This window comes from Hippocampus bargibanti, linkage group LG08, assembly GCF_051943395.1.
Source record: "Hippocampus bargibanti isolate YZ-2025 linkage group LG08, ASM5194339v1, whole genome shotgun sequence".
Taxonomy (NCBI): Eukaryota; Metazoa; Chordata; class Actinopteri; order Syngnathiformes; family Syngnathidae; genus Hippocampus; species Hippocampus bargibanti.
The window spans coordinates 15,784,603-15,797,725 of NC_142741.1; the positions used below are offsets into that span (position 1 = coordinate 15,784,603).

The 13,123-nt window shown below is 42.2% G+C and overlaps 1 protein-coding gene across 2 annotated transcripts in view; it reads left to right on the forward strand.

Annotated features, from left to right (window-relative positions):
* The window catches only part of kcnh3 (potassium voltage-gated channel, subfamily H (eag-related), member 3), a 134,105-nt gene that overhangs the window by 119,044 nt on the left and 1,938 nt on the right, over nucleotides 1–13,123 (forward strand). For both annotated transcript variants that reach the window (XM_089002237.1, XM_089002238.1), the window contains 4 exons: nucleotides 2,540–2,754; nucleotides 9,335–9,594; nucleotides 11,064–11,164; nucleotides 11,265–11,317. In XM_089002237.1, coding sequence (XP_088858363.1) covers nucleotides 2,540–2,754; nucleotides 9,335–9,594; nucleotides 11,064–11,164; nucleotides 11,265–11,317 — 629 coding nt within the window. The remainder of the gene's footprint in view (nucleotides 1–2,539; nucleotides 2,755–9,334; nucleotides 9,595–11,063; nucleotides 11,165–11,264; nucleotides 11,318–13,123) is intronic.

The window sequence follows — 13,123 nt, forward strand, 5'->3', positions numbered from 1 at the left end:
TTGTTTTTGAGTTGATGACGAGTCCGTACGTGACGTCACTGAAGGGACGCCCCTGACCGAAAAAAGGACACATTGTAGCAGTCCTTCCATCACGTCAATGTGTGTTTGGTCTGAAAACCTTGTGTTGCACCAGAAAGAGCCAGAAGAGGGCGTCCAAGCTCCATGTAAGGAATTTATCAGCCTGTGGAAACAGGCTGATTCTTCATCACAGGAGCTCGGTGGCTATTTTCTGCCTCTTTTTGGGTGAGACATTTCCCCCCAATGTTGCCTCAAAATGGCACGGAATAAATTATTTAATCGATTGCAAACATGTATTCTTTCCTCTTCAGAACTATGTGAATCATATTCATAAATGGATGTGTAACAAGAAAGAATATTCTCCGAATCCGAAGCCATTGTTTTGATTCTCCAGCAATGCAAGACGTCTTGGCGTGACGTCACAAACTATATATATATATATATATATATATATATATATATATATATATATATATATATATATATATATATATATATATATATATATATATATATATATATATATATATATATATATATATATTGAGTCTGCACAGTGTCATTTCTGGAGCTACGTCTGCGGCTCACTTGAACGTTTTGCAGCAATTATTAACAGCAGATTTCCCCAAAGCTGCTGGCGCTTTTCAACTCGGCCGCTGCTCATCATTCGTGTGATTCAGATCGTTCAAGGGGAGGAAAGGGGGAGGCAGAAAAACAGATGGAGGGAAGGCCGCGTACAAGATGTTTGTGCAATTGCTTGATTTCTTCTCTTCTCACCCTTCCTCATCCCTCCCTCTTCTGCCATCTTCCTCTCCTCTGCTTCAACTTCTTTCACCCTCCCTTCAGCTGCTTCGTCCTCCTCCACATGGTGGGGGACTTTTTAATTTCTACCACCATCCTCTCCTGCGCAGCACCAATTATAATTCCGTACACATATAGTGATACACAAGAATACATGTTGACTATTCCATTAATCGTAAATGTGACACAGATCGGTAAGGTTGGGCAACAAGTATCAAATGGATTAACATTCTCTTATGACCAGAATTGTTCAGATTTTGAAATGTGCTCAAATTTGATGCCTACTTGACCACAAGATAGAAGCATCAACAACCATACAAGCCCCAGTGCGGGGTTAGCCATTTAAAATTGGTTTGTTGAATTGAAACCTTTGGCCGTGATGAATATTCAAGGAAACCAGAAATTGGAAAGTGGGCAAATATTATTTCACAGTTCCACAGTGTACCAGTTAGAAATAGCCACAGTGGGTATTTCAAGTTCATAAACACTGAAAAGTAAATCGACAAAACAACCAATTAACTCCCTCTCTTTTTTGTCCTGTTCTCTATTTTTTTGGGTAGGGGGGGGGGAATCATTGGTGATTGGAATTATATCAAAGAATGCAGATCTAAAACCAGAATCATCCAAATTCAAACAATGCCCAAAACAACTGATCAGGTGCACAGGCAAACTCGAACACAAAATAGATCATAATAATCGCACACAAATACAAGACAAAAAGTACTTTCCGCAGTTCAATTCAGAGACCACAAGTCGATCGCGATGGCAAGTCAATTTCGTTTCATATATCAAATATGCTTTTTATACTTTTATATATTTTTATTCTTTGCACTATGTACAGTTCTTTTTTTGAAAGTTTTTTGTGCCTTTCTACATTTCAGTCTCCTGTCAATTTTTTGTGCATCGAATGCTTTATCTTTTGACCTCCCCGCACCCTTTTAATGTTGCTGCTGTCGATTGCAAATGTCCCCGTTGTGGGACTATTAGAGGCTTTCTGGTTCTTATTTTGATTGGCACTTCTGGTGTACATCTCGTCTTTTTAGCATCTATCATCAACTATCGTCATCATCTTGAGCCATCTTCCACCCATCTTTCCATGTGCCATCCATGTTTTGCATCAGCGCATCCTTTCATCTCTAGCATCCTCTTTAACATTTACCATTTATTCATTCTCTTTAGGGATCTTGCATTCAGCTGTTTTAAGCCATTTTCATCCACGAGTCCTCTTTATCTGCCATTGATAATTTCAGCCATTTATACTCTTTGACATCCATCATCCTCTTAAGGATTTTCACTCCTTGCTCTTGAGGCATCTTGGGTCCATCCTATCATCTATCATCTAGCATTTACCAACCAATCATATTATTTGACCGTCTATTCATTCACACACACTTCCATTCGTCATGTATTCATCTGCCATACTTCTCCAGTCATTTGTCATCAGGCATCCCAGTATTTATACTCATAAACCATCCAGCCACTCATGTACCATGAATGGCTGGATGGATGGCTGGCTGGCTGGATCGAGGGATGTTTTTCACATTTAGTTTCAATGACATAGCTGAATAGAATGGAGGAAGCTCGAACAGACAATCGACCACTGCCCAATTACACATCCGTTTGGCTCATTATAATATCTGTACATTGACCTTAAATTAAATCAAGAAGAATGTTTTATATTCGCATGATATTCAAATTAAATGGGGTTGTGTTGATGCAGGTAAGGGAGATCTGATTGGCTCCGACTATCTGACGAAAGAACAAGTGATCAAGACCAACGCCAATGTCAAGGCGCTGACCTACTGCGACCTTCAGTACATCAGCCTGAAGGGCCTCAGAGAGGTGTTGCGACTTTACCCGGAGTATGCCCAGAAGTTCATCAGTGAGATCCAACATGACCTCACCTACAACCTACGTGAGGGCCATGGATCAGATGTGAGTTGGCCACTTTTAATGCCATGCATCCACATAAACGTATAACTCTTCAAGAATACACCAGACAATAATGCATTAATATACAAACTAAGAAAATGACATTTCTCATATTATACCAGCTTCATCCTACATGTCAAAAATCACAATAGATTCGCTCAAGACTCACAAAGCTCCAAGGTTCTGAATGTGAGTGTGACTCTGAATGGTTGTTTTTATGTGCTCTGAAACTAGCTGGGATTGGATCCAGCTTACATGCGACCCAATTGAAGTGAAGCGGTATAGAAAATGGATGACTGGATGCTTGCATCACACTAAAGTGCATTCCATAGCACTGAGGTCAGAGAGGAAAATCTTTTGAGTCAAATATAGATGAAGACAAAAGATTAATAAAAATGTGCATTCACATCGGCACGTGTGTGACGGATGTGTGTGTGGGTGAGTGTGCGTGCGTGCGTGCGTGTGTGTGTGTGTGTGTGTGTGTGTGTGTGTGTGTGTGTGTGTGTGTGTGTGTGTGTGTGTGTGTGTGTGTGTGTGTGTGTGTGTGTGTGTATGCGCGCGTATGCGCCCATACGTAATTGCGTGTGCGCACGAACTTCACGTACCTTCAGGTGCAACCAGCGGCATGCAAAATGAAAGCTCACCTTTAGAGCAGCTGTCACGCATGATGGGTATGCCTGATGTGGTAAATATGAATTTTGTACACATGCACTGGGATGTTTACACTACAGTGTGCAGTCTCACACACACATAAACTGCGGTGGCGGGTACTGCTGCAGTACTGAATGCCAAGAATAGCTCAGTGCTGCTTTTTGAAGCCGTTCTGCTGCTAAAAATAGAGCAGGAAGATGAAGAGGGGAAGCACGGGCTCTCCCTGGCTGGCTGTGTCCCCTGAAGCTGTTGCTAAGATTGGATCACGGTGGACAAAAATAACCCAGCCACTTCAGGAAGGGGAGGGGAGGTGGTTGTGTGCCTCTTTCTCTCCCACTGCAGTTTTTTTTGTTCAGTTCCAAGTGTGCTGACATGAGGAAGGTTTTATGCACGAGGAGAACAGTTGAGGCCCAGGAGAGATGTATGTTCCTTATTTATGCTGGTAGAGCGAATTCACAATCAATTTTCATTAAATTTACAATAAATCACATACACTACCGACTGCATTATTTGGTACACCTTCCATTGAATGGATGGTTGAAAAAGTTAAATGATGAATTAGTACATAGATTCATGGATGGATGGATGGGTTGATGAGTGGATGAATGATCGAGCTCATAGATTAATGTATCGATGGATAGATGTGGGTTTGGCTGAGTTATCAAAAGTCTAGGTTTACTGAGTGATTGATTGAAGCACTGTTGAATGGATGGATTATTGATGGTTGATGGCTGAGTGAATTTCGGTCAATGCATCTATGGATGGAAACGTGCATCGGGATAAATGGGTGAATGAATGAAGGTTTAGGTGCCAGGTGTAGAACTCCGGTCCTTGAGGGCCCCTATCCAGCAAATTCTCAATGTTTCCTTCCTCTGACACAACTAATTAAAATGTTCAGCTCATGGTCAGCATTGCTATTGAAAGCTAGAGACATCTAAAACAAGATGGATCGGAGCTGTCAAGGACCACTTGGTGGATGAAGGGGCGGATTCATTGATTATGGATCAGTTAATGTTTCAGTTGATGAATGATTGCAGTTGGACTGGATGATGAATTGAAATTCAATTGTTATTTTGGCTTCACTCAATCTTTAGAATGCAATAATCCAAGAAAAATGAATAATTTGCAGAGGTGTGTGTGTTCGCCATTGTAAAAGGAAACCAAAAGCACCACGGTGCTTCGGTAAGAGCTAAGTGTGCAGTGTCTATAATTATATTTTAATAAAATAAATGTTTTATAACCATTGCTCGTGCTTATGCTGACCTACCTACCATTCACATACATGTAAGGTTTCAGTAATCTTAAATCGGTCGATTTTCGTTCTCGCAACTCTGTGGTGCGTGTTAAAATAATGTGTGTTATAAAAGTGTAAACTGGAAGTAAATAAAAACAAAAATGCTTTCATTGTTTATTTATACATTTAGTATAAAATGTATTTAGTTTTTTTACATTTTCTTTTGTTACACTTTGTCTGTATTGTGACAATAGTTGCTTTATAAAGTGAGTTTTGTGAGTATTGTGGTCAAAATCGGGAGTCTCTCAACCAAATCGTGAGACCTAACATATATGAATTCAATGCTCATAGCCGGAAATTCAACACAACCTGTGGAAACACTATTTATCCTTTCCCATTGCAAATTTCCTCTTACCTCAATACATGCACGATACCATACTGCCTCCAATAGGCCAATGCATGAACCGCAGACGCTCTTTCCAGACATCCATTATTTGTCTTTGTTTTGATGTTTTTGTTTTTTAATTGCCTTTATTTTACTACAGGTGTTATTCATTCATTTTCTTGTCCTTTCAAATTATATTAAAGTTAAGTTTACAAGGATTCAAGCAATTTGACTTCAAAAATTCAAGGACACAATGATCCAAGGACTCTTTTGTGATACCAACAGACATGTCTCCATAATATAGCAAAAGATATGAGGTCCAAGGTTAGATCAGTATGTCCTAAAACCTATCAAGCGATCAAATAAATAATACAAAAAGGGTCTTTCTTTAATTCTTCAATGTTTGAATGTGTGCAAAGAATGCAAGTCATCAAAGGATGTTGCAGAATGAAAATGAAAGAGTTTCGAATTTCACATATTTACAAAGTCATAAGGCTTTCAACGTGTGGTCGTGAATGGCCAGGAGCCGTTTGGGATTTTTTAGTTTTATTAATTGAATAAACGCTGAGATTTAAAAGTCAGTGAATAATTGTTGTATCAATTGTGGTTTAAATTTCATTCAAAATACCCTAAATAAGTGATGATTGAAGGATATTTAGAAGAGTGAAGGAATTGATAGATGAATGGATCTGGCTGAATGGGTTGACTTAATTCATTATAAAAGGCTGGATGAATACAAAGGATGAATATGTGGTCATATACAGTAGATAGAGAATCCATTTATCAATTAATGGATTAATTAATGGTTAGATAGACAGACAGCTTGACACTACAGTACATGTGATTGTACTGGGTGTCATGATATTATGCAGGTGTACTCAATACTCTAGCCATTAGAATCAGAGGTGAAACAGATACTTGCGGCGGGACCATCTTCCCAACATGTCAGACAGAAAACACGATTGATTAGCACTGTCCTCACCTCACGTGGCGAACATCTGCCGTTTACGCCTGCTCTCACTCGGGAAGTCAAGGGCAAGCACTCATATTGATAAGTGCTGAATGTGCAGAGGCACATGCACTTTCATTTAGCAACACACACACGCGCACACACACACACACACACACACACACACACACACACACGGCAAATTTGGGCATGAGCTTACTTGAGGATCACGCCCCCACATTACACATGCAGGGTCTCTTTGGATGCCTCTGGAGCCGCCAGCTAAGAATAGAATGGAGAAGCTAAAAATAAATCACACTGCCACAGGAGGAAGATGATGGAGGATGGCGGGGGTGAACCAGATGATGCTGATCAGGCAAAGATGTGGGATGAAGATAGAGAAAGATGCAAATGATAAATCTGTCTGCGTGATCAGACATGAGATGCAGCCATTATCATTGCTTCTGTTTTTAGATTGCAAGAGGTGCCATTGTTCAAAACACTTTCATTGTCAATGAATAATTAATGTCATGCTGTACTGTACGATAGTACCGCTTTGAAATCAATTTTTCCGAGCATTCCAAAACACTCGGTCTCCAGGCAAGTGGAGATTTTTGTCTCATTCATAATACTTTCATTGTATTTGACAAATTTTCATTTGACTGTCATTTTTTTCCGTATTTCAAGTAATTGGTGTTATTTCAGTATCTATTGTCAATAAAGCTACATGCATATCTATATCTATCTATTTTTAGCACACTCGCAATTGTTTTTTTTTTTCAGTTTTTCTTTTCTGTTTGAGTGGTAACAATACATGTAATGCAAAACGTTTGCAATAAAAATTTGTCTCATTATATTTGCACATGACAGTTATTTTAAAGATGAGTGAGCGTTGGAAATAGTATTCTGCTGTAATTAACATAAAAGTGTGGCAGTGATTAACCTGAAATGACACAACACATTTCAATCTCGGGCCACATCTGTCATGTTAAATGAGGCATCTTACAAAACAAGCTTGCACCCCCGACCGACCTACCAACCACACCAAAAAAAGACCAAGAGGGAAGTCAATAAAGATACTCTAATTAGCCTTGTATGTGCCTCAGGGTGTAACCATTTCCTTATTAGCATTCATTCCGCCATCCAGCAGCTTTTAAGTATTGACTGAAAAAGAATGAGATCATGGATGAGAACAAGTTGAGTGGGGGTCTACTAAGGACTCCAAACACATCAGCAACACAATACTGTTGTCTGGGGTTAGTCTCTGTGCTTTTAAAGAGTTTGATGTTTCTCTTTATTTGTAAGTAGGTTCGTTGTCAGATCTCCCAGGCAGGTGACGCGCAGAGCTTGATCGTGGCGTGGAGTTGAGCAAGTCGTGCCGTGATGTCCGTCCGACGCCCGGCGTGAGCCGGGTGTGAGTCTGAGATGATTCTGCCCCGTGGTTCGCCCCATCTCTCTGTCCCGCGACAGCTCCTTTTATACAATTTGCAAGCGTGTGCTATGCGTCAGGGTGATACGCACATCAAGGAGATCAAGGAATTGAAAGACATGAAAGTGTTGAAAGGCTCACTTCAAAATCATACACGCGTGTGACGCAACAGGGCTCCCCTCCTGGATCCGAAGTCGGTGAAAGCGATGAAGGAAAAAGAAATAAAAACAAAAGTCATTCTGCGACATGGTGAGGCCAGGCAAGATGACGGTCACCGGGCATGGCAGGCGTCGGTGGGGTGATTGCCGAGGAGGTTTCGTGGTGCCTGAAGTCGTATGGGAGCACGGCAAAGAGTGCTCTACGACTGCCAGTTTGAGCCGATCGATGGAAACTTTCCTCGCGGCGAGTCGATGCCGGAAGGTCTTCTCACCGTGAGTTGTCGGACAATCGATGAGGGATTGTGAGGACGAAGGTGCGTGGGATTGGCCATGCTGCCGGGCCCGGACAGGCCGGTCATCGGCGACGGTGGCGATGATCGCGCTGCCATGGCGCTCTGCAGGACGCTGAGGAAGCACGCTGACGTCGGCGGCCGTGTCGGCCATGAAGCGTCTTCCCGAAGTCCGATCGTGGACATAAGCGATGTCCGACGATGTCCGATCGTGGACATATACGATGTCCGATCGTGGACATATACGATGTCCGATTGTGGACATACGCGATGTCCGACGATGTGCGATCGTGGACATATACGATGCAGCTAGTTGCAGAGTCGCCAGGCGAATTGGACGATGTTGGCCATCAGGGTGCGGCAGGTTTCACGGTGGGTCGGGGCGCCCACGGGTGGTGGCGGCCCATCGGGAGCTCGGCTCGAGGGGTCTTGCTGTGAAGATGCCGGGTTCACGAGCGGCTGGGAAATCTGGGTGTTTCCATTTGGAGAGTTGATTGGGCTGAGGAGGAGGGGCTGGCTCGCCAATAAAGAATGTTTCTCTTTATTTGTAAGTAGGTTCGTTGTCAGATCTCCCAGGCAGGTGACGCGCAGAGCTTGATCGTGGCGTGGAGTTGAGCAAGTCGTGCTGTGATGTCCGTACGACGCCCGGCGTGAGCCGGGCGTGAGTCTGAGATGATTCTGCCCCGTGGTTCGCCCCATCTCTCTGTCCCGCGACAGCTCCTTTTATACAATTTGCAAGCGTGTGCTATGCGTCAGGGTGATACGCACATCAAGGAGATCAAGGAATTGAAAGACATGAAAGTGTTGAAAGGCGCACTTCAAAATCATACACGCGTGTGACGCAACACTTTCAAATGCTTTCAAATGTACTGTACTTGAAATTATTTTCTCTCAATTTTGATACATGTACATTGAGTCATAAGAAAGTTTATCTCCGCTTGAGGCCCTCTGGTCACTCGGGCGCCCCCAAAAATTGTGACCATTATTTGTTTTTGTTTTTTTTTTAATTTATTGAATATTAAAATACATTAAAATCGATAATGGTACCACAAATAAAAAAGTAATCTCCCTGCCCAGTGTGTTTCAATTTGTGGTACGAGTAACCACTGGTAGTTTTTGTGCTCCCTCTAGTGGTCTGTGTATATATTACTCAATTAAATATTCAATACAATATACGTATATTGATTTATATATCACTTTAACAACATCTGAAGATGTAACAAAGGGCTTAACATGGACAACTGTCCTATACAGAAAAAAATAAAGCAGTCACAAAGATAATAGAAAGCACCAGGGAGTAAAACCAAGATCAAGTTGGAATCACGCTGATTTAATACTGTACATAATATTATCGTGGCTTTAACGTTGATTTCATATCTAATACAGACCGTGTTAAGTGCAGTTGTGTTTTTTTAATAAACAATACATTTTCCTTTCATTGCTAAGAAATGTAACAAATGTAATGTGTGTGTTTGTATGGGTCTCAGGCCGACTGGGAGAGTAATGGCGGCCTGGTAAAGAAGCTGCCCTCCATTCGGGAGGACGAGGAGGGCGGTGACGAGGAACAGAACCTAGTGTCGCGGGCGCCCCGCTCACCTCTGCGCCTCAGTCGGGGGATCAACTCACCCCTACGATCCCCTTTGCTGCCCCCTAGACCGTTCCGCGCCCCCGCCGACCAGACCCGTCCCATAACTTTGCAGATACCAATGGTCAGCTTTGCAAGCGCACCAGGAGAACTCAGTCCGAGGTAAGTACAGTAGACCTATACGCAAATCTGAACTTTTTTTGAATATCCCTAAGATCCGAGACCAAACGAAAGATTGTTCTTCAATATCATATTAAAGATATCAAGTGATCAAACATATTTCTATAATTTAAAAGTCCCCTTTAAACCTTTTATGCACCAACAATAATAACCTCCAACCTGATAAGATGAAAAGCTGTCCAATGTAGTAATTGTTGTCCATGAAAAGGGCATGAGGAGTACACCAAACCATTACAAGTATCAGACACATTTTAATATTATATCCTCATTGCTTAACTAGTGAATTTAATTGCCTTGTGTTGACAAAGTTTATTCTAGCACACAGAACTTAAGATGGGATAGCAACACACAGGCATATATGAGGGGGCACCCACAAATTTTGAGCTTGGCTAGTTCACTCGCTTGGATGCCAGTACACTAAACAAAGGCTTTCTCAAGCCCTGTGGTCTCAAATGCTTGGTACACTTATTTTATTATGGTTGTTGTTTCACTCGACTGAACGTGAACTTTGATTAGGGTAAGTTGGAAGTCCTTTGCTCACCCTAAATTGACGACACTTTGTCAAACTTCTCACCTAAGACCTTCACAACTTGAGTGTCCCTATGAAGACTACCTTCTGTTGGTCATACTGTACATGACTCTTTGGGTCACTGAAGCATACAAACCTCGCTACAATAAGGCGGTAATCTGGTGCGCTTGCACAATTTTTTGGGCTTTTTTTCCAAAAATAACCGTATGAGGATATTATTTTGTTTTTAATCAAATTCAGTTCAGAAAACAACGACTATTAGCCAAGAAAAAGCAAAAATTTAACAGTTACTTAGGTCAACTAGATGAAACAATTAGATATATAAAAAAACATGGGCCAAACAAAGGCCCAGTTTTGCTGGTATCCAGGAATCAAATAAAAAAAGAGTAATAACCAAGACATAATGAGAGTAATAAGTGGATTGGAGGAGAGAGGCATAACATAAGAAAAATATGGAAAATATGGCCCGGTGTTTGAGTTGTTAGTGCATTGACTTCGTAGTGCACGGGTATCGTGCTCAACTCCAACTCCGGGCTGGAGTTTGCATGTCCTCCCGATGCCTAACACTATCAATTCTCAATTATAGGGCTCGTCATATTCTTTAAAAAAAGCTACAGTGCCAAATTCATCATCTGAAGCAGCAAGCAATCAGTATTAACTAAGAACAAACAAGCAGAGAGGGAGGGCAAGGGTGAGAGGGAGAGAGAGACAGAGAGAGGGAGAGAGAGACCTTGGCTTAAAAGTCGGGCCAGTCATCAGGTGTCTTGCATCAGGAGCTCACTGCAAACTGGGGTAGCAGAGATGTAATCAGGCCTCACAAAAGCATCTTCGCAGAAAACAATTTGGTGTCACTCAGCTAGTTGGCGCGTTATCAACGGGTACCTGCCAAGTCATAGAACTCCACCCTTTACTTTGTGCACAGGTTTGTGGATGGTATCGAGGCCGAAAACAGTTCAATGTCATCCCAGAAGTTTGAGTTCAGTCCAAGCATGTCACCTGCAGCCCCGCCCTCCCCTTATTCAGGTAATGTCCACCTAAGCAACCACCTAAGTGAAGTCCGATCTATCGAGGTTTCACATTCTTCACAGTGCATTTATTTGTATGTATGCGCGTTTGTGAACAGGGAGTCGAGAGTCTTCTGAGATCAAGCAGTGTGTGCACAAGTTGACAGAGGAGGTGAGTTGTTACCGCTTTGATACACGTTAATGTTGGCGGTCGGTTACCAGACTGTCTATTGGTGTACCATATATGTACACTACTGTTTAACACAGGGGTCGGGAACCTTTTTGACTAAGAGAGCCATAAAAGTAAAATATTTAGAAATGTTTTTCAGTGAGAGCCATACGCACGCGCGCGCGCACAGGCAAACGATCGGAATGAAATTCAATTTGCCGGTCCAGAGGCGAAGTTACTGCTAGCTAGCCTGCACACGGCTCATAAGCTTCCACACTTGCTATCTGCAATCTACTTCTCGCAGAAGTATGTTGATGCTAACGTTAACATCGGGCTTGTTAAAATGTCACTGACATTCGACTGTTTCATCGATGGTATTGTTTCATTGCAAATTAGAATCAGAACATTTTCTCTCCTCTAATGCTCCGGTGCATTCACGCTGAAGTGCACGAGTTGGGCTCATTTAAAGGGGCGTTTACCTGTTTCAACATGACAGCCACTATCATCCAATCAAAATAGGGCTTTCGGCCATTCTAGCTCAATGTCATCCAATCAAAATTGAGCTTTCCGCCAACTGCAGCCCCAACGGGAAATGATTTACAACAATATGTATATAATAATATATTTACGACAATATGTATTTCGTTTTATCGGCGAGCCATATGCAATCATCAAAAGAGCCATATATGGCTGGCGAGCCATAGGTTCCCGACCCCTGGTCACTTTAACAGTATGGTGTGCTGCGATTGAAGAGAGTATGTATTTTCTGGAATCACTCAAAACAACTTGTTCAGCTGCTTCAGTATGAATTTCATCATCATCCAACTTGGAAAAAAAAATTGATAAACGATGTAACCCTCGGAAGTCTTATGAATTAATCATCAAGAACTATATTGTGTATGCTCTTCGTGTAACAGAAAAGCTCAAATTATACAGAAACTCGACTAGCGTCTTGTGATATCATGAGAGGCTGGCTCTCAGCGGGACAGGACAAGAAGTGCAATGGACGACAGGTTTGGATACAAACAAAAGTTTTAATCAAAGGTTTCAGGGGGGATTCACAAGCAACAAAGGTTTGAATAGTGTCTCTTCTGAGGTAAAACTGAAGACGGAGTTCTTTTCCAAGAGTCTCTAGGCCTCACCCCTCTTGACGTCCTCCTCATGTAGCCTAGCCACCTTACCAAGGTCCAAATCCAGTGTCCTGTCGTGTGGTCCCAACTGGCAATGAGTTCCACGCAGCAATCAACTTCTTCACAGAGCACAGCAATCGAGCTTGTCTTTCCCCAAGCTCCACACTCAGAGGCTCTCTGCCTTAAGAGCCTTGCCTGCCAATCCCGCCCTGATCAGCTGCAGGTGTGTGGTTTTAATTGCTGCCTTCCACCAGATGGGGCCAAGACTCTCTCTGGGTGGAGCCATCTTAGGGGGATGTATTTGCCCTCCAGAACACAGCCTCTCGTGACATCACAGTCTACATTGATTACATTAAAAAGTTATTTTTCACTGAGAAACTGGATTCCAACCTCCAGGTCCATAATACACCTGGCCTCTGCATACTCTACCGAATTTTCTGATCATTTGAATCTGTTTTATTGAAGTAGAGCGAGATCCAAAGCAGGCAGGATCAGGCTCTTTCTTGATGAACTGGAGTTCTGCTCCCTTGCGCTGGACCATATTTTTTTAAATGCTACCTTGTGAGAAACATGGTCTCTTTCTTCAGTGCATGCGGGTCACTTTCAGAATGCATTTGTTACACACACCAGACAGACTGATGATGCATTTAATATGGCAATGTGCAAACATCTAGAAAAA